This window comes from the organism of the source record quoted next, unplaced genomic scaffold, assembly GCF_019419815.1.
Source record: "Pyrus x bretschneideri cultivar Hongxiangsu unplaced genomic scaffold, Pyrus_bretschneideri_v1 Contig16, whole genome shotgun sequence".
NCBI lineage: Eukaryota > Viridiplantae > Streptophyta > Magnoliopsida > Rosales > Rosaceae > Pyrus > Pyrus x bretschneideri.
In genome coordinates this window covers 4,080,971-4,105,717 of record NW_025999457.1, presented here as the reverse complement: position 1 = coordinate 4,105,717, position 24,747 = coordinate 4,080,971, and the positions used below count along the sequence as shown (strand labels likewise).

The 24,747-nt window shown below is 36.0% G+C and overlaps 2 protein-coding genes and 1 pseudogene across 5 annotated transcripts; all 3 read right to left on the bottom strand.

The window, feature by feature from the left end:
• Positions 1–1,033: 1,033 nt before the first annotated feature.
• Positions 1,034–6,261, bottom strand: LOC103964093 (annotated as a pseudogene).
• A 2,036-nt stretch (positions 6,262–8,297) lies between these two features.
• Positions 8,298–16,084, bottom strand: LOC103964094 (protein PSK SIMULATOR 1-like). 2 transcript variants are annotated; one of them, XM_009376980.3, is made up of 13 exons: positions 15,753–16,084; positions 14,883–15,503; positions 13,606–13,931; positions 13,369–13,461; positions 13,176–13,266; positions 12,302–12,395; positions 11,652–11,749; positions 11,065–11,134; positions 10,459–10,562; positions 9,631–9,747; positions 9,413–9,489; positions 9,195–9,239; positions 8,298–9,112 (listed from the first exon to the last, which is right to left on the bottom strand). In XM_009376980.3, exons 2-13 carry the CDS (start codon positions 15,237–15,239, stop codon positions 8,596–8,598), a joined length of 1,989 nt encoding a protein of 662 aa, XP_009375255.1. In that variant the 5' UTR covers positions 15,240–15,503; positions 15,753–16,084; the 3' UTR covers positions 8,298–8,595. The 2 variants fall into 2 exon arrangements, with proteins under 2 accessions (XP_009375255.1, XP_009375256.1); XM_009376981.3 differs by lacking the exons at positions 14,883–15,503; positions 15,753–16,084 and adding an exon at positions 14,071–14,467.
• Positions 16,085–19,547: 3,463 nt separating this feature from the next.
• LOC103964092 (protein-tyrosine-phosphatase PTP1-like) lies at positions 19,548–24,152 on the bottom strand. 3 transcript variants are annotated; one of them, XM_009376977.3, is made up of 9 exons: positions 23,884–24,152; positions 23,711–23,807; positions 23,543–23,625; positions 23,310–23,450; positions 22,853–22,987; positions 21,242–21,390; positions 21,010–21,151; positions 20,081–20,167; positions 19,548–19,915 (listed from the first exon to the last, which is right to left on the bottom strand). In XM_009376977.3, the coding sequence occupies exons 1-8, from the start codon at positions 24,067–24,069 to the stop codon at positions 20,081–20,083; spliced, it is 1,020 nt and encodes a 339-aa protein (XP_009375252.2). In that variant the 5' UTR covers positions 24,070–24,152; the 3' UTR covers positions 19,548–19,915. The 3 variants fall into 3 exon arrangements, 2 of the variants coding, with proteins under 2 accessions (XP_009375252.2, XP_009375253.2); XM_009376978.3 differs by having other exon boundaries at positions 19,548–19,826; XR_669817.3 differs by lacking the exon at positions 19,548–19,915 and having other exon boundaries at positions 21,010–21,146.
• Between the last annotated feature and the right edge of the window lie 595 nt (positions 24,153–24,747).

Sequence of the window (24,747 nt, the reverse complement as noted above, 5' to 3'; positions counted from 1 at the left end):
ACAAATTCAACAGGTCATTCACGAACTCTCAGAAGTGTTTGAATTGAAAGATTTGAGCAGACTCAGCTATTTCTTAGGCCTCCAGATTTCATACCCTTCAAATGGGGATATATGTGTCAATCAATCGAAATATATCAAAGATTTGCTTCATAAAGCTGGAATGGATTCTTGTAAATCATCCCCAACACCATGTAAGCCACACAACTTGTTGCTTCTCACTGAAGGAATGCCATTGTCTGATCCTACATTTTACAGAAGCATTGTTGGTTCTCTCCAATACTTGACTTTTACTAGGCCAGATATTGCTTTTGCGGTTAATTCAGTATGTCAATTTATGAAAGCACCAACTGAGGTTCATTTTGGAGCTGTTAAGAGAATCTTGAGGTATCTTAAGGGTACCAGTCAATATGGTCTTGTATATTCCGCAGCTACAACATCGAGTCTCGAGGCCTTTTCAGACTCTGATTGGGCAGCAGATTTGAACACTCGAAGGTCTGTGACTGGCTATCTTGTTTTTCTTGGCAATAGTCTCATTTCATGGTAGTCCAAGAAACAAGGGTCTGTTTCTCGTAGCTCTACTGAAGCAGAGTACAAAGCCTTGGCTCACACTGCAGCTGATCTAGCGTGGATAAGGGCAGTCTTGAAGGATTTGGATGTGTTTCTGCCCACATCACCTGTTATCCACTGTGATAATTTGTCTGCGATTGCATTAAGTGCAAATCCCAGTTTTTCATTCTCGAATCAAGCACTTGGATACGGATTATCATTTTGTTCGAGAGAAGGTGCAACAAGGTGATTTAGCAGTCTCCTATGTTCCCACTGAAGATCAATCTGTTGATATTCTTACAAAGGGGTTGCACGGGCCATTATTTGTCAAACATTGTTCCAATCTTAAACTTGGATACCCAAGTTAAGATTGCAGGGGGATATTGACTAGCATAAGAAGGGTAGTATGGTCAAGGTCACAAATGTGTAAAAGTGATATAAAAGACAGTTAGTTAGTTAGAGATGGGAGGTTTTAAAGCTTAGGAGATAAGATAACATTTGTGTATATAAGTGTGAAATATCTTGTGAGCAGCAATCAGATTGTAATATACAAAATATCATATCTCTCTCTATCTCTCGTTTCCATCATTCTTTCTCTCTCTTCTCTACTGTATTTTCTGGTTTTCTTGATGAACACTGTCATCAGGGGAGTGGTTGCTACTCTTGCTCAGCCGATTTATGCTTGCTGAACCTGGTCCTTGAGGTGTCAAATTCTTGACTCTTACTAATCCCTGGTGTCAGTTTTCTCGTACTTACATATCGAAGCATTTCTTGGTCTTCAACTGTTAATATGGGTGATGAGCAGTTGGTTTTGTTCATACATAACTGAATTGCCTTCTGGTTGGGGGAGCAAAGAGGGGATTTAACAGGAGATCTAATTCCACAGTTTCCAACCCTCGTTTGGTTGACGATGGTGAAGCCACACCACCAGTTCAAGAATGTAAGCCTCGGTTCTATTTTTATCAGCATGGTGCAGTGTCTCAATCCTCAGCAAGTCAGTTTGACCAGCAGGTTTCCAGTTCATCCCAGACCTAAAGAATTGCAACTAATAAAATTAAGAAAATATTGGAAATCATAAGTAAATGGAAAGGCGCCCGCAATTAAGAACTTACCCAGTGTTTGCCCATTCTCCAACCCAGCCAAAGCAATGATGAGCTCTACATAAAACCGCATCGCAAAAAGTAATCAGTAAACAGAATTGAGGGAAATGAGAGAGAGTTGCGAATAATTGCATCGTCAAAAATGAAGAATGTGGACACCAATAAAATTGGATAATATGTAATCACTACATTTAAGAGGGATAAAAGAAAAACTAAAGAAGCTTTACTTGGTTGTGTTATTGGCAATGGGAACTAGCCACTGCAACGTTTTCTCCGTTTCAGCTTTAATTTCAGTGATTGTATGCTGCGAAAAGGAAAAGCATTTGAAGATAAGTTATAGATTAGTGCACGCAACGGCGTACAAATATGAGCTTACCTTGTAGTAGTAAAATACAATGTAGGCGAGCTGTTATAATTCCACTTGTTAAATAAAAGTACAGATACCTCTTCCTTCAACTGAAATGACCGTAGTTTTGATCGCAAAGCTGATTTCACACCAGGCGGGAGCCCCTGATATAAAGTATCCCGTGTGTTTGAAGGCACAGAACTTGATCGAGACACCTGGTTACATTCGAACATTAGCTCAGAGGTCATGGCCCAAGTGATTTGATATAAAGCATAAAATTCCCATTTATCAAGCAACAATAAACATAATATTTGATTGAAGGGAAGAACGATTATTGTGCTTTAACAGAAAGTAGAAAACTTCCCCTCATACACCAGGTAACTACTATAACCTGCTATTTGCTAGTTATGCTATACACAACTGAAGGAAAGCTAATACACATGCATTGTCCGAACTGTAAGGATGACAGGGATCGAGCTACAATCAATGATCAAGATGCCGCCATTTGTCAGTAGATTAGGTGGTAAGAGTTAAGTTTGTTGAGAGAACGATTACTTAGAGAGCAAGGCAAGACTACTATTGCATTCATGACAGTGAAAAATATACAAGAAGCATTCTCTCTCTCTCTCTCTCTCTCTCTCTTAACTTCTCTTTCTACATTCTGCACCATTGATAACCTTCAAGCTCAGATCTCTATATTCTCACACGAACATCCTATACATATGGATTCCAACTGACAGAAATCAGAACCCAATACAGTATTACCGTGCATGAAATCATAGGACTGCTCATTAAAAATAGTCTAGAGGCAGCAAAAACTTTAAAAGAACAGTAGAGGGACGGACACAAAGATTTTGGCACTTAAGAATAATAGGTTGCACAACCCAACAAGAATATGATTCCGAAATTGACCTGGATACAACCCACACTAATGACTAAGAGGTTGCATAACCCCATAATAAACATATCGAAGTCTAAAAGGGTATTGAAACTTAAAACCTGCTCTTACAGTAAAACAATTGTACTTTCACCACCGTAATATGTAGTTCACTGATGATATCACATACTTGTTTACACTTGAATTAAAAGGACAGAAAAAATATTATCACAACGGTTGAATATTTTGAAAATAAATATAACATCAATGCACAAGAACATCAATTTGAGTGATAACCTAAAGGACGAAGAATATTAAAAATGAATTTACATCAAACTCACAAGCGTATCAATTTGAGTGATAATATTTGCATAATGCAAGGCAAGACCAGCAGTCCCCAGTGTTTCGTGATTATTCGGAGAATCATTCACAGGTTCATCATCGGTTCCTGCAGGAAAAGAGAGAATCACATAAAAGTCACTTGATAATCGATTTCAATGGCAGCTTCCACATATTTGTTTTGCAAGTTTAAAAATTACTAGAGATGAACGCTATCAACAAGGTCAACTTTCCACTGCATCTCAGAGCGGAAGTAGAAGGCCTTGTAGAAGACCATTATCAGACATCTCATCCAGACTTTTGAAGCATACCTGCATTGCTAAATGCTTCGCGATGAATCTCCTTATGTAAAAAACGCACAACATGGATAAGTTTCTCCACGACCTGTAATTAATATCAGATATTATTAGAGTTTAGAAAGAAAAGTAATTTTCGTTTGCATCTAAATGATATACAGAATTAGAAACACTTATAACCTACCTCTTCAAACATCATGACCCAAAATGATTTTTTCTTCAGACTTCTCAAAAGCCTCCTTCGATTTTTCAACTCTGCTCTTAAGATTGCGAGGCTGTCTGCTCCGCGTGATAAGCAAACAAAGTACAATTAAGTTCCTTTCTTTACGATTGTGTAGCCATTTCATTGGCAAACACAATAATTATATAAACTGAAGAAGACACTATTGGAATCGGAGATGTATTGACTTGGAGTCGGACCACCCACAGGAGCATTTGAGTGGCCACGCATGGCAAATGTAAAGTTACAGAGAAAAACTTAATGGATAATAACAGTAAATTAATTACATTTTGAACAAACTTCGGAAGTAGTATTAATGTAAAATATTATTACGTAAACATGGGCATAGCAAAACTGGCAACAAAAAAGTCTACAGTCGTGCACACGCATGCACACACACAGCACAGGTGAACTGAAAACCTTTGAAGTGAAATCTAATCTTGATTTCTTGATACACTCAATCATCAACTGAAAAAAAAAAAAAATGCAGACAAAATTCACTACATTGTAAGGGAAAAAAAAAATGCAAATACCTCTCTGGCAGGTTTCTGGATTGTCTATTTGCTCTTGAAGCTTACACCGGTACTCTTGTTCAAATTTGTCGAAGGAACACAACTCATGATATAATTCCTGTAACCAAGAAAAGCTTAGTTCTTCCCTCGACAAATTTCCAAAGAATAATATCAGTCCAGCAGTAACTTTGCAGTTAGAGCATTTACTAGCAACTCCAAGGCTTGTTTATTTGTTAAAAAACAGAACCAAATAAGCTAACAAATACACGGAGACTGACGTAGTTACATGGACGCATTCTAAAAAAGTCAAAAGCATGAGTAACACTCTATTTTCAGGCAATACTCTCTCTCTCTCTCTCTCTCTCCATGGAATTTCAGTGATAGTATTCAGTTACTCAATGCGGAAGGTCTACTGAAACGGTGCATAATGGTTCTGAACACAAGAAAGATCTAAATCCAGCATGGAGAAGAGTTAAAACGCTCATGCGGCTTGAAAGCCCTTCAACACAACGAGGACTATGAGGATGCTCAACAACGTTTTCAGCATAATTGTAACAAGAAGACTAAATAGGACTAATTTACAAAAATAATAGACAAGACCTCTCAAAGAGGACTAATTTACAATTATGAAAATCCGAACCCAGACTCATTAACACGCATCCATCATTACGGAAGAACGAGAACAATCCCTGACCTCATTCGAAGGCAAGTCACATATGGATACAACTGCAACTAAAGGCTGCATTCTCTATACGTTTACTTACATGTGTATTTGAAACTAACATCATCAATTGCTGCATTACCACCTCTGCATCTTCCTTCAATAGCTTCTGTCGTGCAACCATAATGTTTGAGAAAGGGCACTGGTTAAGATAGCGATCCAGAAAATGCCACTGAGGGTCTTTACAAAAATTTCCAAACCGCGCTACTTCTCCCGACAGAATTTTGAGCTCTTCTCTGCCAGAATTGTACCAGAACATTATCAATCTCCGACTTCATATACAATTATTCAATATATAAACACCACATGTTAATTAAAAAAAAAAAGTAGCTATAGCTTGTTCTGATTGTTCAGAAAATTATACAAGGAATTTTCAGTTATCAACCTCTTGTCAGCTGCAACAATTCTCAGGAGTTCATCCACATTTCGTGAAACTAAATTCTGGACCCCTTTTGATGGAAGCACAACCTCTTTTAAATGTTTAATGTTATACGTTGACAATGATTGCATTAAATTTGATCCCTTGACAGTTGTGGTTGCAACTTCAAAAGCCAAGATTGAAATTTTAGTCCCTTCTGTTGTCGCCCCAGAGTAAAACCAGTGTTTGTGTTCAGATTTGCCATGCTACTACCAAGGCCATAGATTGCTTCCGCTGCCCTCCCAAGGCCAGAAGTACTAGCCCTGCCCAGCAGTGAGCTCATTTCCGATACCTATAACCGAAAACAAAAGCAAAATACAATTTAACATGTCTATTCAACATCAAAGCAGTACCATTCGTACTATAAATCTGAGATTCTGAATAAGAACAGAAAGAAACCAAGTTCGAAATTCAAGATGATAAGAGCAGTTGTACAGGAGAAATAATTAGTCATGATTATATATAGGCATCCGCATTTTTTTTATAATAATAGGAATTAGTTGTGAGATCCATACCAAATCGAACTTTAACAATTCAAACCGTCTGTTTTTCAAGTTGTATCTTATAGATCATCTTTACAAAATATTAGCAAAATTAAAAATATTTAAGATATCTAATCGGATAATTGAAATTTAATATAGAATGAGTCATCTAATCCCTATTTTTTTTTAAAAAAAATAAGAATCCTTTGCATAAAAAGGGGTGTGTGTGTGTGTGAAGGTTGTGATTTACCTTGGGAACAGCCAGCTGCTTAGGCAAGCAAGGAATCCCATCATTGATATCAAGTTCCTCATCAGGGCCATTGCTGCTGTCATGCTGACTGTTTTAATTTTATGTCAACAGATTCTACTTTGGCCCTCCTTATCACCTTCTCGAGAATCCCCATTATTTGTCCGTCGTCAGTAATCACCCGAGAAGAACACACACTGGATTTCGATTTCGATTGAAGAGTTATGGAAAAAGTAAATATAAGAATGATGACCTGAGAAGATACAAGTCAACCTACAACTCATAATTGAGACCACCTTTCGCTCGCTCATGTCATGATATATTATATTTTACCGCGTTTTTTATGCAATCTGTTCTCACCCAACAATTATTTATACAATAACGGTGAAAACTAAAATTTTAAATCAAATTTGTAAACAAGAATGCTAGGGGATTAAATTTTAAAAAGTAATATTAGAAAAACTGAATTTGTAGATAGAATTTGCAAATTAAATATTTTGTTCCCAATAGGAATGAACACGTTTATTAACATTTAAGTAATAATCTGATAATCAACTTTCATATCACTTAGTTTACAAAATTTTATTTATAAATTTAGTCTCCCTTGTAATACCCAATTTTAAAACCAAATGATGTGGCTCCTGATGATTGAATTGTTACTTAAGTGTTGATTAATGTGTTTATATTTTATGGGTGTCATATCATTTTGTTTCAAATTATTTAAAAAAAAAAAGAAAAGAAAACAATTGGAAGTTTCATAAAAGGGTTTGAGCTAAGTTTATTTTATGGAAGGGCCCAACAAGTTGTTTTTTTATTTATTTAAAATTTGTTTGTACTCATCATGAAATAATATTAATAAATAATATTTTATTAATATACAAAGTTTTAAATATTTTTTCATTAATCTACCTTCTCAGCATGAATTGCAGGATTTGCAGTTCTGTCTTCTATGAACCTCGATAAAACTGAATAACATGGCACTGTCATACTAAACTGACTCCTATAAAATATAAATCTTCTACCACATTGCTCTTGTACAAAACAGACAATCACAACAAAAAATTAGGAGCATTTTTTCATTACCATCATAAATATAGTGTGTACTTATTATATACCTAATCACTTGTTACATGTTATTTTTACTTAATTCTAGTTAATTTTCATATTAAATGTTACATTTTTAATTTTGAAATAAAATTAACTAAACTTAAGTGAATGACACATAACAAATGATTAGTTGTATAGTAAATACACAACATAATTTATAGCATTGAGCAAAAATACTCCCTAAAAAATTGCAGCTTCAAGAATAAAAGATGAAGTTACTAATTTTATACAGTTCGTCATAAAAAATTAACATCCACAACCAATTAGAAAACAACATCTAATATGAGTATTTAATTAAATGTCTTTTAATTTTTGCAGTGTAGTTCGGTTTTTGTGCGGTTTCATAAGGCCAAAGCCGAAATCAAACCGCTTTCCTACATTGCGGCTCGGTTTCAAACCAACAATGTTTCAAAACCACAAAAACTGAACCTTTGGATGCGGTCTGATTTGATTCGTGTTTCGATTTCGATTTCCTATTCTAAGTGCCTACCCCTACTTCTCCTAATGTCAAGACGAAGCTTTTCAATGTATTGGAGGTACCAAAGGAAAGGAGTAGCGCACAAGATTTGCTATGCCAGATAGAATATAATCGTCTTCAACGGTAGTAACAGAAAAAAAAAAAATTAAGCTCTTAAGTGGTAGTAATGATTACCACTCTATTTATCATCGTTGAATGAATTTAAATTTTAAGATTTTTGTCTATCCATTACACAGATCTTGAAATTTAAATTCATCTTCCATTGATAAATAGGATAGTAAGCACCACCATCAAACATTACCATCACTTGATGGTGATGAGTAAAAATATTGACTTTTTTTTCACAACATCTATTTAAACATGCACTTGTTGGCCCCACAATGTATTTTAACTGTTAAAATAAAAAATAAAATTTAAAGACATAGTTGAAAAGTGGATTAAAGCACCAAACTTTTAGTAGATAATAAAACTGCCACTTACATTAGCAAATGATATTTTGAAAAATAGAATTTGCTAAATGCTTTAAGAACCAAAGTCTGAATTGTTTTAATAGGGCATAACAGTGTCAATCCTATCATGTTAATTATTAGTGTATTCTGAGAGAGCAGTGGAGAAGCATGAACTTTGGATTATTAATTGAATATTCTGTACATACTAGCCACTAAGGAAAGTATAAAACCAGCATCCTTTCCATCTACAGAAATTTAACTTACATTGATCAAAATACATTCTCAATTCTCACCCTACATTTTGACATTCAAACCGGCCATGACTTCTCTCGTTTCTCAGCATCCATGCCCGCTTCCATGACATCGCCACCGCCACAACAAAGAGCACACGACAGGGACAAATGCCACAGATGAACTTACAAGACATACATACACAAGAACCACTTCGCCTGTGCATTCAAATACTTCGAATTGTGTCCACCCGATCAATGACATCCAGTGCTTTGCTCCGGTCGAAATCAAAGTCAATGATAGGAACGGAGGATGGCCTCCTGATTGGAAATGGATCCTTCCTACGTTCACTTGTCGGGGAGTGGTTGCTACTCTTGCTCAGCCGGTTATGCTTGCTGAACCTGGTCCTTGAGGTGTCAAATTCTTGACTCTTACTAATCCCCGGTGTCAGTTTTCTCTTACTTACATATCGAAGCATTTCTTGGTCTTCAACTGTTAATATGGGTGATGAGCAGTTGGTTTTGTTCATACACAACTGAATTGCCTTCTGGTTGGGGGAGCAAAGAGGGGATTTAACAGGAGATCTAATTCCACAGTTTCCAACCCTCGTTTGGTTGACGAGATGGTGAAGCCACACCACCAGTTCAAGAATGTAAGACTCGGTTCTATGTTTATCAGCATGGTGCAGTGTCTCAATCCTCAGCAAGTCAGTTTGACCAGCAGGCTTTCGGTTCATCTCGGACCTAAAGAATTACAACTAATAAAATTAAGAAAATATCGGGAAATCACAAGTAAATGGAAGGCAATCTGCAATTAAGAACTCACCCAGTGTTTGCCCATTCGCCAACCCAGCCAAAGCCATGATGAGCTCTACATAAAACCGCATTGCAAAGAGTAATCAGTAAACAAAATTGAAGGAAAATGAGAGATAGTTGTGAAAATAAACATTGTCATAAATGAAGAATGTGGCCACCAAAATGATTGGATAATATGTTAAACCACTCCAGTCAAGGGGGATAAAAGAAAAACAAATGAAGCTTTACTTGGTTGTGTTAGTGGCAATGGGAACTAGCCACCGCAACGTTTTCTCCATTTCAGCTTTAATTTCAGCGATTGTATGCTGCGAAAAGAAAAGGCATTTGAAGATAAGTTATAGATCAGTACATGCATGGGCATACAAATATGAGCTTACTTTGTAGTAGTAAAATACAATGTAGGCGAGTTGTTAATAATTCCACTTGTTAAATAAAACTATAGATACCTCTTCCTTCAACTGAAATGACTGTAGTTTTGAGCGCAAAGCTGATTTCACACCAGGCGGGAGCCCCTGATATAAAGTATCCCGTGTGTTTGAAGGCACAGAACTTGATCGAGACACCTGGTTACATTCAAACATTAACTCAGAAATCATGGCCCAAGTGATCTGATATAAAGCATAAAATTCCCATTTATCAAGCAACATAAACATAACATTTGATTGAAGGGAAGAATGATTATTGTGCTTTAACAGAAAATGGGAAACTTCCGGTCATAGACCAGGGAACTACTATAACCTGCTATTTGCTAGTTATGCTATACACAACTGAAGAAAAGCTAATACACATACATTGTCCGAACATCCTACATTTATGGAATCCAACTGACAGAAATCAGAACCCAATAGTTTACAACTACGCTTGAAATCCCCCAGGCATAGGACTGCTCACTAAAAAAATAGTCTAGAGATAGCAAAAACTTTTAAAAAACAGTACGGAGCGAAACAGACAGAAGGATTTTGACACTTGAGAATAAGAGGTTGCATAACCCCACAGAAATACGTTTCCCAAACTGACCTGGATACAACCCACTCTCACACTCAAAATCGGTTGCTCCACACTAAGATAACCCCCATAATAAACACATAGAAGCCTAAAAAGGTATTGAAACTTAAAACCTACTAGCTTACAGTAAAAAAACTGTATTTTCACCACCGTATTAATTAGTTCACTGACGATACCAAATACTTGTTTATACTGAAGTAAAAGAAAAGAAAAAAATATTATCACAAAGGTTGAAAATTTAGGAAATGAATATAACATCATCAACTCACAAGAAGATCAATTTGAGTGATAATATTTGCATAATGCAAGGCAAGACCAGCAGACCCCAACTTTTTGTGATTGTTCTGAGAACCTTTCACAGGTTTATCAGTATCTGCACGACCACAAAATTCACACAAAGTCACTTAATAATTGAACACTATGATTAACTTCTAAACAATTGTTATGCACAATTGAATATTACAAGAGATAAACAATACATGTACAGATATATTACAAGAGATGTTAGCTTTAATTTGGAGATGTTATCTTTACCAGAGTGGAGTGGTTCCAATACCATACCATATATCAACTACACTTAAATTTGGGAATTGTTATTAGCACTCCAAAATTACAAAGAAAAACACTTGTGATGAGTGCACAATGAGAATTTTGGAGTGCCAATAACAATTCCCTTAAATTTTTATACTAATTCAGCAATGCCAACTTTTTAGCAGTCAGGTGCAAATTTGTTTTGTAAGTATTAAATTTAATCAAAAACAAGAAATAGCCATTATCTTTCTCAGCCTCCTGTCCCACTCCCAACTGTCCAAGCAGACTCCAAGCAAACTTAGAATACCAATATAAAAAATTCCATCCGAACTTTTGACGCATACCTGCATTTCCAAATGCTTCATGAATCTCCATATGTAAGAAATGAACAACATCGACAAGTTTCTCCATGACCTGTAAATAAGAGATATAAGGATAGTTGTAGAACTTCAAGGGAAATTCTATTGGCACAGTGCACCCATGATCATCGTTGAACAACCCAGAACTTAAGCACAAGACATAGAATTCACACATCCTAGAATATTCTCAAAATGTCATAATAAAAAGAACAATCTTTTTATTTCTTCAGAACCAAAAAATTTAAATCAAATAAAAGTAAAGGTCCCCTCCCTATCGCTGGCTTTGTTTGTTTATTTTTTTTCTTTTCTCCAAAAAACCAATTAAATAATTTGTTTTCCTCGAGTGGTTGAGGCTTTAATGTCTTTTTATGACATCCCTTCTAGAAATTTGGAAGAAGAGTACTTTAAAATACATGGGTGCATTCTCTAGCCGCAAATTGAAGCTTCCAAAGTTTTATTATGTGACTAACAAATATATACGATCCACTTTATGTGTGTTACATTCGATCAACAGAAAGTTATTTTCAGTTGCACCTAGGTGAGATACACAAATAGAAATACTGACTTGCTACCTCTTCCAAAATCCGGGACCAAAGTGATTTTTTCTTCAAACTTCTGACATGCTTCTTTTGACTCTTCAACTCTGCTCTCAAGATTGCAAGGCTATCTCCTACACGTGACAAGAATATACAGGCACAATAAACCAAAATTACTTTCAAGCAACTCTAATCATTTCATTGCAAACAAAACAATAAATTGAGGGAAATCAAAATTTCAAAAATATGGAAGGTTTTGAAGGACACATTTAGATGAGGCCAACTGCCGGTATTAAAGGTTTATTGGCTTAGACCAACAATGGAAGAACATTTGAGTTCCCCAGCACGGCATTATAAAGGTACAAACAAAGAAAAAAAATCTGGAAATACCAAAATAGTAACAATTAAAAAATTACATAATGAATGAACTTCAGAACAAGTATTAGCATGGCATCATTATTAGATATGAGAACTGCCGAAACAGACCATGGAAAAATCTACAGTTCCACACACATACAAATATATAGAAAGTATATTGATGTACTCCTTTCTTTATGACACTCAGTCATCAACTAAAAAAAAGACTGGATAAATACAAAACAGAATAAATTTATTAACCTACAAGACCAAAATATAGAGATAAATTTTCATATGACATTGTAAAGGAAATACAAGATGCAATTTACCTCTTTGGGTAGTACTTGAGTTGTCTTCCTCTTGAAGCTTCCGCCGATAATCTTGTTCAAATCTGTCCAAGGCATGTAACTCATGATATAGTTCCTGTAACCAAGAAAAAGGTTTGCTTTCGTTCAGTAAGGTTCTAAGGAACAACATATGCCCAGCAGTTGCAGTAACGTTTTTTAACACCACCAATGCTTGTTTACTAAATTTTAAGTTATCGTTCAGTAAAGTTCTAAGGAACAACATATGCCCAGCAGTTGCAGTAACATTTTTTAACACCACCAATGCTTGTTTAATGATTCTGCAACACTAAAGAGTGCTAAATCCTAAATGCAGAACAGAAAATTTGATTGTCTTGCTTGAAAGCCCTTCAACTGAATAAGGACTACAACAAAGCAAAGCATCGTTTTGAGTAATTAACTGTAATCTTCATATGGATAGATGATTGACCAAATACTTTGTACTTCAAGCAACCAAACCTATTTTACTTAGAATACAGCTGACAAAATATAATAATAAGGGAAGTTATCAACTTTTAATGCTACAGAAACAAAGAAACGAGGAGAAACAGCCTCTTTGATCCATAATATGAAGCATTTTAATTCAGTTTCATTTGATATCCTAGTTATAGAATTCAACCATGTCAGACAAGAAAGCACATAGCTTGAGGAGGGAACCTTATTCAAGATAACTACAAACAATAATGTAAAACTAATCCAATGACATTCTTATGCCAATTATGTTTCCCAGTGGAAAGAGATATTAAAAATATTATTATTTTTCTCTTCAACATGTGCATGCTGTTACAGAAACTTCCAAGGTAAGTCACTAATGGACACAACTGCTACTAGAGGTTGCATTCTCTATATGTGTACTTACAGCTGTATTTAGAACTAACGTCATCAATTGCTGCATCACTGTCTCTGCATCTTCCTTCAATTGCCTCTGTGGTGTAATTTCTGAACCCAACCTAATATTTGGGAGATAGCACAGGTGGCAGTGTCAGAACATCATCTAAGGAGTTAAACAGAAACAGACATGAGGAAAATATCAAATTTCTTGATAGGTTTACTTTTCAAAATAGCGATCCAGATTATGCCACTGAGGATCTTTACAACGATTTCCAAAACGCACTACTTCTCCCGAGAAAACTTTGAGCTCTTCTCTGCCAGAATTTTACCACAAAAATATTAACTCTCCAACCTTCATGTACAATTATTCAAGACATAAACACATGTTAAGAAACAAAAATAGTAAAAGCTTGTTCCGATCATTCCGAAAATTATACAAGGAATTTTCAATTATCAACCTCTTGTCAGCAGCAGCAATTCTCAGGAGTTCATCCATATCTCTTGATATCAAATTCTGTACCCCTTCTGAAGGAAGCACAACCTCTTTTAGATGTTTGATGTTATCCTTAGAAAGGGACTGCATTAAATTTGAACCCTTGACAACTGTGTTTGCGACTTCAAAAGCCAAAATTGAAATTTTATTCCCTTTTGTTGTCACCCCTGAGGTAAAACCACTGCTTGGATTCAAATTTGTCATGCTACTACCAAGGGTGTCCAAAACTTCCACTGCCTTCCCAAGGCCAGCAGTACCAGCCCTGCCCAAAAGGGAGCTTACTTCTGATACCTATAACAAAAGAATAATAAGAATAGGATTTAGATAACGGATAAACTGATATGACATCGATGGTAAATAGTTACAAATAACATTAAAGGGGATCATCCCTATAATTGAGTTGCATCCCCTGAAAAGGATTTTCACATACAAATGGGAACATCTTTCTGTGAAGCTCTTGATCTGTGTATAATGGCCCTCCAATCGGGAAAAGAATTCCTCTGGAGACCGAAACCCACAAAAAATTCCAAATATCTGTTCTATTCCACAAAGCTTCCACCCTCACCCCTTATCTGTCAAAAAAGCCTTCTACTTTTCTGCATTCACACTACCCAAGAGTCAAGACACAGCCTTTGTTCAACACCTCCATAAAACTACAGCCTTTATCCCTTCCCCAAAAGCCTATAATTGTATTCTTCTCGCTAAATAGTGTGGTAGATACTGGAATACCCTAGCTCAAATCAGCTCCTTTATACTTCCTTCCTTACTTTCTAACGATGTGTTCTAAATATTTGTTCAACCAAAAGACACTCTGGAAAAAGCCCTGATAATTCCTGAAAGACTTTCCTGTTTAAAGTATTTCACTTCTCATTTCTATTATGACCAAGTCCAGTCAACCCCCTCAATCCAAACGAAGTGGGAGAAACAGACGGACAAACTTTTCTTCTAGTCCAAGTTTCACACTAGTATTTCTATGTCAAACCTAACTAAAGGTCAACTTAATACGCAATAACTCATAAAACTGGCGTCTTTGAACAGCTTGTCACCCTCATTCTGATGACTACACTTTTAGAGTAACAGTTCCATCCCAACTCGCTACGGAACAATTTGTGGTTCCAAAGGGTATAGAAACCAAAATGTGCATCCAGTAACCATTCATACTGCAATTTCAAATCATTCATTCCAACACAACATAGACAAGAAGTGAATGACTAAAAATAAACATAAAAAAGTCAGGATTACCTTTGCCACAGCCTGCTTAGACTTGGTAGATCTATTTTTGTGTGATAAGGTCCTCGACAAGTGAGGAATCCCGTCGTTGACATCATCTGTAATGAGCCCATAAGGTACCATATTATTTGTCTCCGGCAACATAAATGGGTCTCGCAATTGTTTATCCACGCCTTCACTAACTGGGGATGGAGTCGAATTGGAATTCAATTTCGGGGGCAGACCATGAGATCCATTACTAGGATGGCCATTAGCAGTAGGAATGCCTCCATTGGGGGCATTATTTACATTGACATCATCTACAGTCGATCTCCTCGTCTTGGAGCACATCCCACCCATTGTGTTGATAAGCCACAAAGTATATTTCATACAAAATCCAAAGACAAGAACTTGAAGCCTCTTCAAGAGTTAAAGCCAACCCAACTCCGTACGACTATTGCTATCTATAAAAAGCTAAAGATTGAAGCCACCAGTGGCGAAATCGGAATCATCCTCAACGAGTCATAAAACAAGAATGACCAATTCCAAAGCTGTGAAATAAGTAATACAGATATCCGGGTTCAACATAGATTACCGCAAAACCAATTCTGATCACCTTTGGAGTTCCAATCCATCAACTCTGGATCACAGAAGCTGCAAAATCAAGAAATTAACCATAACCCATCAATCAGAAACATTCATAACCAACATTAAACTACAATGAGGATGGAATCTGCAAAGAACAGAAAAACCCCACATCCAAAAATTACATAAATTGCAATATTTGAGATTTTACAAATAGATACAAAGCAAACCAAGCAATAGTAGTTAGAAATTGTACAAGTTAGAGAGACAGAGATAGAGAGAGATAGAGAGAGAGAGAGAAGAGGGGAGGGGACTTACAGCTGGATCTGTGAGAAGATGGGAGAGATTCTGTACTGCAATACTTTTGAATAGGTTAAGAAACAGAGATGGTGATAGGAATGGAAAGATGGGTTTTTTATTTCCTTCTTTTTTCAGTACATGCAAAGGGAGGTACAGCAAAAAAGAAACTAAGAAGAGCAGAGGGAAAACTAGAAAAACCCAGCAAAAAGCAAAAGAGCAGCAGTGAGTGAGAGGCAGTTTTTGCACTCTCTCAGTCTCTCTCTCTCTCTCCCTCCTTATTCTCTCTAGGTTTGGTCAGTGGAGGCTCTGGGCCTGGCACAAACAGTCTCTTTCTTTCCCGTTTGAGGAGAAAGTGAAGGTGGTCAAAACGCAAAGTCACCAACCGTACCGCTAATCTTTATGTATTTTGCTCAATTTATTTGAACCCAATAAAAATAAAGAAAAACTTATAAAAATGATTTGAAAATTTTGAATTTTAATTATAATGATAAAATAAAGAGTAAAATGAATAGTATCAGATTGACTTTTTAGTGTAAAAATATGATTTTTCGTTAAAGTGAACAGTACTGAAAGTTTTTCGTTAAAGTTTTCTAAAAATAAAACAGCAATTGACCATTTACCATAGTAGTGAAAAAGTATTATGTTTTTACATGACGGCATGAGTTCAAACATCATCGATAAATTATCTAATATTTAACTTACTAACGTTATCGTTCGACTCAAAAAAAAAATTTAACCTGTAATTGTCAACTGAAAAATCATTAGCATTTGACAAAAAAAATGTCTTCAGGAGTAAGCTTCGGTTGGCACTCAACTTTTCCAATAGACGTTTGACCCACCAAAGAAATGGATCTATCTTTATTCAAAATACGGTACAAATGTGATATATAATTTTTAATAAGAGTAACATTTTTGCCGGGTTTATTTAGTTTAACCAAGCTAGTTAGAATGAGGATCCTTTTTGGATTCATTTTGTGAGAATCTTGAGGATTCTCAAATCGTATTCGTTTATCGTACATCGTTCGAAATACTTTTATTTAAAATTAAATATAAATAGTATCTAACGAAAACTGATCATATAATGTACGATAAACAAACATAATTTGAAAATCCTTAGGATCCCCACAAAAAGAATCGTGAAAGGATCCTCATTCGACTAGTCATACACCAATATTGGTAAGTGAATGTGTAACGTTAATTAAAGATTCTATCTTATCAAGTATTATTTTACCTTTTTAGGTGTTGATTGAATATTACATCAAGTGAAACCAAAATGTCTTACAAATATATGGTAAGTCTAACATTATTTTTTTGATGAATTATATTTTACAAATTTGTCATTTTAAATTCTCATTCATAGAAAGTTAGAAATGATACTTATTTGCATGAAATTTAAACTTAGAAATTGGTAGTCCCAAATTTCAAGCTTTTTATTTCACGCGGAAATTCTAAATTTCTATACGTATGAATCTAAACAAGAGAATTAGTGGATGTCAATTTATAAACTATAACTTTTGTTAAAATTCCAAGCTTATTCCCTCATCTAAACATAGTGTAAGAGTAAATCAGCAGTTCACTCCTTGAATATTTCCAAACAATACTTGTCTTGGTAGCCGTATGAACACTGAAAATTCGTTTCAAATAATATAAGGTGAAGGAGAAAGACACACATATGCATCTAAAGAAAATGATATTTTTATTAGGTTTGCAGAATGCGACCAATGAAGGTGTAGTTTTCATGGATTAATAATGCATGTTTTCTTGTAAGTAATGCTATGCTTTGTCTTTGATTTAAATCCAAAACTAGTTGGACGACCTTCTTGTAGATCTATGATGAACTCTTGCCGAGTCAACTGAGTCATGAGATGTAGGGTCCTTTTTAAAATGATGGATGTCAACTTTAGCAATTGGATTCTTTCTTGGGACAAATATTTTTTTACAAGCAATGATAAGGAGATTTCATTAATTAACTAACACAATTACACAAGCTGTTAAATGGGTAAATTCTCTCATGACTAATAATTTGATCTGAGGAAAACTCTTACATGGCCGTCATATGAACAATAATCACTGAGAACACACAAAATTATTATCAAAAGACAAGACCACATCATCTGCTAAAGCGGCACAAATAATTACAACAAAACTAAACTAATTTGAATTATAAAAACTTAAAAAAAAAACGACATAACCATATGCCTACATTCATCTAAGATGAACAATTGATGGTCAAGATTTACTTGGTGATGCCAAGATGGATAAATGATGTGTTGCCTTCGTTTTGGGCGAGACCAAATCAAGTATGTAACTTGGAAGATCAAACAAAGACTTTTGGGCCATTTTGGTCTCAAAAAAGGGTCATATACTTTACTTGGGTCTACGGGGCAGTCGAAAGCAACCTATACTAAAAATCAAAGACAGATAAAATAATTGAATGTATTTGATTGGGAAAAACTTACGCAAGAGAAGTGGTAAGGAGACTTTCTCAATTGGATTGTCTATGGAACATCTGTCACCTCGTAGTTTGATATAATATTTTATAATATTGACACGAAAATTGATGTTAAACTGTGAAATGACAGAGAGTCCATAGAGAGTCTAACTTTTGAGAAAGTCTCTTAGCATTTCTCACTTTAACAATATATATTTGTAACTTATGTTGTAAGAATGTCCTTTACATTGGGAAGAGTAAGGGAGGAAGACTTGTAGCATTGCTACTCTTTCATGGGTGGCTTATAAGTTGATTTTATAGTAGAACCTTAATTTCCTTCATGGTGGAACCTTAACTTTCTTCATACTTCTCGTATTGGCAATTAGTTTACGGTAGAATCTCAACTTCTTTCATGGTATCGTGGAGTCTCAACTTTCTTCATACTCCTCATATTACAAATTGATTTATGGTGAAATCTCAACTTTCTTCGGTTTGAAATTCGCTCGTGTATGAGATAAATTACACATTATTAATTGATCTTAGATTATTGATTAAAATATGTTGACTCCTTTCTAGTTTAATTCCATATGTGTTGGTAAAATGTCTGAATGATAATAATATCTTACCAACTCATTCCTGATAGCAATCTACTAAAAAATTAAAGGAAATTATTTCTATAACGTTATTCGATATGCTAGTATCCATGGTGTCACTTTCTATGCAATATTAATAGACAATTAGACGTGATGCTGAAACTTTTGTCATATTGTAATTATGAATAGCATTTTTTTTTTCATACATGTTGTGTTGCCTGTGTATACAAAGGGCAATCTCACTTTGATACACTAGAACTTCTATGAATTTTATTTTGTTCACAATTTAAACAAAAAAAATAAAAATAAAAGGGGCAACCTTAAGTCAATAAAGTTTTTCACTTTGCAAGAATCGGAAGGAATGTTTATCGTACGCAGTCTTATCCTTATTTTGCAAAAAATCTTATTTTCACAGCTTGAACTAGTGACTTTTCTATCACAAATGAGTAACCTTTTCATTGCATCAAGATTGAGTTAGTTGTGTATAGATTGTGCAAGGCCTTAAAGACTCTGCAAAACTATGGCAATTTTCTGGTCCGCAAAACAAAGAAGCTTACAGCAGCGTACACATAGAGCAAGTTGTATGGACAACATCGGGCGGGATCCTGCTGGAGTCTAAAATTGTGGTCAAGATCTGAACAAGTAGCAGCACCTAAAGTGCATTTACATCCTCAGATTTGGCTAGAATTGCATCTGCATCTGAATTATCAGGCATGCGTTGCAGGCTCGCTCTTGCAAGTGAACCAACATTTGATGTCGCTACGTGCCATATTACACAGCCACTATGCATGCTTGAAATACATATCACATCCAATTAGCAAAATGTTGAGCAGGAATGCCAATGAGCAGTTAATACAACCTTTCGATTATCGGAGTTATACGATTTAGACATACAGAGTCATACTTGTCAGAATCATATGGCAAACACCTTTGAAATGCCTAATCATTACGATCCCTAGTGCTCTTGTGTCTCGTGTTATGAAATAGTGGAACAGATGATTCGGGAAGAGTTGATATGCTCTCAGCAGCACTCTACTTGTTCCACAAGAATAATGACGTACCAGATCGCTGCGAAGTGCACAAATACCGGCAGAGTTGGTCAATAAGCAAGCGGACTAATTCCAGCTTTAATGAGCATTGCCATTATCATTAAGCTACTGCCAAAAGAACAGGAGACAAGGAACGGACAGATGTTATTCAAGATTAACACAGCTATATGTCAGCTGTTCAACAAAAGTGCTATCTGCTGCACAAGTAATCCTAACAATACCGCGGACAATCTTCTTTTAAAACACAAGAATTAAGAACGACAATGAGCATACCTATTTTGAGTTCATTTCGCTATTCAAATCTGACATGAGCTCTTCCAATTCATCAACTATGGCAGAATAACAGAAAATATATTGCTCCTAATAAATCACAAGTTCGAGAGAGTTAGAACAATTGTTTTAGCAAAGTTGGCACACCTAGTGACAGAAAACAGTAATCTAAAATATTATTATTTACAACAAAACAAACCAGTATTCTGAAATATCATTGACATTTGCTATCAAATATATGAATTAAAAATTTCCAATAAGATCTAAATGTTATAATTCTGACTCTCTCTAGATCTTGCTCTTTGATGTATCTGGCAATTGACTAAACTTGGAAAATTAGAGAACTAGAAACAAACAAGATTTATATTGGTTCGGCAGAACTTTTGCCTACATTCAGCTGTGATTTCCCCAAGTAGAGAAAGCATGGCTTCTTTGATTAATAATAGAGTTCAGCTGTGATTTCCCTGAGTAGAGAAACCACGGCTTCTTTGATTAATAATAGAGTTGCCGTACTTTTGCACAACCCTAGAACTAATCACCCTTTATCCCTCTCAGTTGTCTCTGGCTTTTCCCTATGTTTCCCTAGCCCTTCTGCACCCTATTTATAAATATAGGGTGTGGTAGCATCTGCACTACGATTATTTTACTCTCTTCAGTTTTGTCTGCAATTTAGTCCAAGGGGAGTTTCCAATTTGCATTACTGCAAGATAGGAACTGGGTAATTCATATAATTATCAAATACCTACTTGGCATCTAGTTAAGTTTTCGACAGTGTGTTCTATTCTACTCTCAAAGCTGCCAAAAATAATAATAATAATTGCATGCAGTGAATGGCGCGACGAAATGTAATTGGTATTTGTTAGGCAGTTCTGGTTTAAGCCTTAAAAAGAATAATTAACAGTGGATATTTAGACAAATAAGGAAGACGTTACCAGTGTCTGGACCATTCCAATTCGCTGAGACCTAAATGTGGTTATTGTATCAACAAGATTTAAAGCAGACATGTCCCCAGCAAGAATTCTTTGTACTGCATTATGAATTGTGCAGTATGTTCCAGTTCTCCCAATACCTGCACTGAGTAAGATAGTGCAGGTGTCAGTAAAACATGCACATATAAATTACCAAGCATAACCCGGACATGAAAGTCATAAAAGTGAGTTTAACCTGCAATGCACCACAATTGGGCCAAGGTTTGGTGGTACTTGATATATTCTTTTCAAGATTTCACGGACCACAAATGTGTTCTTTGGAACTCCATGGTCAGGCCATTCAGGATACTGAAAATGCAAAACAGACATGGGTGGTTCTTCGGACTGCAGCATAACAATAAACAAATAGAATGTGAGGAAATACCACTCCAATCTATGCACAATGGTGGTCATAATTCCAACAAACCATTCGAATAAAATATGAGGGAATACAAAGTCCAATCTTTTCATAAAACATTTGAACAAGAAAAAGGCACATTTAAAGGAATATGGACCAGAACCCAAAAATTGCGTTTTATTTTCTTTTTCTAATGTTCAAATGGCGATTTTGGGACCAAAATGTGAAGCAATGGACAGGCATATTAAAAAATAACTTCTAACGGGGGAAACAACAAATAGAACCTCAAAACCGAACTTAAGACAACTAAACACCATATAAATATCAAATAACAGAACCAAGGCCCAGAATAAGTGCTTTTTCAACATTCAGAATTTCAGATCCAGCAAATATTGGAATCATATTACCATGAATGACTCCAAAAACAGGTAAACTCACACAAAACAAAATAAAAACCCCACAACAAAAGACATAAACAAAGATGCACACTATCGATTATCAAGAATGCACGTCATGGGGTTATGTAGCATGCTCCAAGACATCTGTGCCTCAAGGTGATGCAACAGAAACGCCAGAGTATTTGGCATATGCCTCACACCTTTATGCTGAAGGATATGCTTCCGCCTCCAGGGGTATCGTGGCATCGAATTTGAATTACATATAACAGAAACCCAATTCCTCGATCATTCCCGGCCTAACAGCATTCTCCTTCTTTGTGTTCCCTCATTAATGGCTATCTACTGTTTTTGGCAAGAATTTTCCTTTGATGTGGCCAGAAAACAAAGGAGATAGGAACAATGTTCAACGAAGAAGATTATAGTACAGAAACCCTAACTGTCCTACAGCCATCGTCATGACTCACGCATAAACTTCAACTCAACCAAGTCAACTAAAGGTCTTGTTCAGAAACAAAGTTTGGGATTGCCAACAAACTATGGAAAAGGAAAACGCCTCATAGCTCCAAAGTCGTTCCTAATCCGTAAAACGTGCATCAAAACAGTCAAAACAGAACTATTTCATCTTGAGAGTGAAATAATATAGAAAATCTGTTCATAGACCAGTCTATTTGGGAGACCGCTATTAGCGCATTGCTCAAGATCCCAATTCACGCAATACCTATTAACATTAGATTGACTCTTTGACTAACTCTTCAATGAAGCTTAACAGACAATGAGTCTTAAATGACATTTTGCCATTTGATTACCTCCAACCAAATGAAACCCTCATTACTATTCAGAAATGACTGCATTATTATATTCCTGATGTACCAAAATGCTCCCCAAGTAATCAAACTTTTAAAAGACCCTAGCAAAATCTATCGCTCCTGTCCCCAAATTCTATTAAAACAAATAGGATAACTGATATAGCATGAGTCTTAATTATGTTCTTTAAATTGGCTTAACAACCATTTGTATCCTGGACAAGAATGAAAATCACGTGATGCCTTGCCTCTTTGTAGTTAACCTCCAAAAGGCGCAACACTAATGAAGTGTCAGTAGTTCTTAGCCACTTGGTGCTTATACATATGTTACCGAATTCCCTAGGGCCATCTTCAGCCTGAAAATAATCTCCACATTTAACCATCTGCGCATACATGGGAAAAAGGTTAAGAAATCAGGAGAAAATAATACTTGTAAATTTATTTGTTCGTGTAATTTCAAAATGAAGTTGTCACTCAAAACCCATAAGCATGAGAGGGCAAACTAACTCTAGTAGCATTATTTTGTTAAGAAGAATATATCATATGGATTAACAAATAAGTAGGTAGCATCTCTCAAAAAAGGTCTGTACAATGTAGAACAAGCTTCTTATTGCATTTTTTCATGACAATCAAAGCCTCTTTAACTGTATATCTTCCGATGAGATGCCTGACAAAAATTACGTGCAACTCAAGACAGGAAAGTACCGTGTAACAGTCAACTAAGCGAGTAAGCATGATAACCACCGGGCAGCGTTGCTCAAGTACCATCTCCCAGAAATCCTCATATGTGTGCGGAAGTGGACCTTGTGTTGCTATAAACCGAGAAATGCTTTTGGAGGCACTAGTCTACAATTAACAGATTACTAAGTAGTCATTAATGTGTTACTAATATCATTTCAGATCACAGTTCTCTCTTTCGGAAACATGAATGCAAATACCGCGATTAAGCTGGCGTTGATGTAGCCCCTCGCAGAAGGTCTGTAATCCTTACAGGAGTTGAGAACAACCCTATTTTTGTCAACTGAATCCAACAACAAAAACTCAAATCAAATTATCAACATTGTAAATTGTGTAAAAATTTAAAGAGAGCCCAGATTGAGGCATACATGGTACGACATCAGTGTATCGGTTTTTGCTGGAATTGACACTGTCAAGAGCCACAGTGCAGTTCCTCTTCATCTCAGCTAATGTGATCCTCTTGGCCTAATAAGCATTCATGGCAGATGTTAATTATTAATTTTTTGAGAGAAATTAAGTAAATCACGAGAAAAGCAAAGACCTGTAGCTGAGCGAACTCCTGGTTGATATGGTCAGGCATCTGGAGCTTTTCTTTGAAGAGCTTGAGAGCCTGAGAGCAGTACTTGTACTGATCGGGGGTGAGGGCGAGTTTCGGAGGCGGAGAATCGGCCGAGACTTTCAAGGAAGGGAGGGGTTGGGCTGCGGCGGAAGAGGCGGTGGCGGCCATCGCTGTCGATCTCCGGTGGCTGCGGGAGCGCCCGGAACTGGAAGTGACGTTCCCCAGTTTTTGGGGTTTGGGTTTGGGTAGTACAGAATTTGATCGGGTAATTTTCTTGGAATTGCAGTATTCTGTCCACCGTTGCGATTTGGTTGAAATCATTCAGAGGGCGTTGGTTAGGTTCGATATATTTGTGGGTACACCCCGACCCGAATATTTACCTGGATACCGAAATCAAGGGTATGCAACTAATACGTGTAAAAGGTACGAGTAAATCAAAACTTCAAACCAACTTTATGAACAATGTGATCTTGCTCTTTCCACTTTTAGTTAAGCTTTTAAATATGAAAAGTGGACAAGAGCATTCGATGAAGAGATTGTGTGAAAAATCATACGTTACAAGGGAAATATGTGATTGGATTAGAATGGGTCAACAGAGAAGATGGCTCGGCACAAGGCACCACTGGTGCAAATCGTTTGGTTCAATTCGGTTTGGTTTTAAGTGATATTGATCAAAATCAAATTTAATTAAACCATAAGTGCTAGTTGGTTGGATCATGGTTTTTATTTTATTTTTAATGTCACATCAAATCAAACTAAAACGCACCAACCCTTAATAATAAGGACAGTGATGTGTCACACTACTACACAGTACAATGTGGGGTTCATGTTGTACCAGTAGTTGTT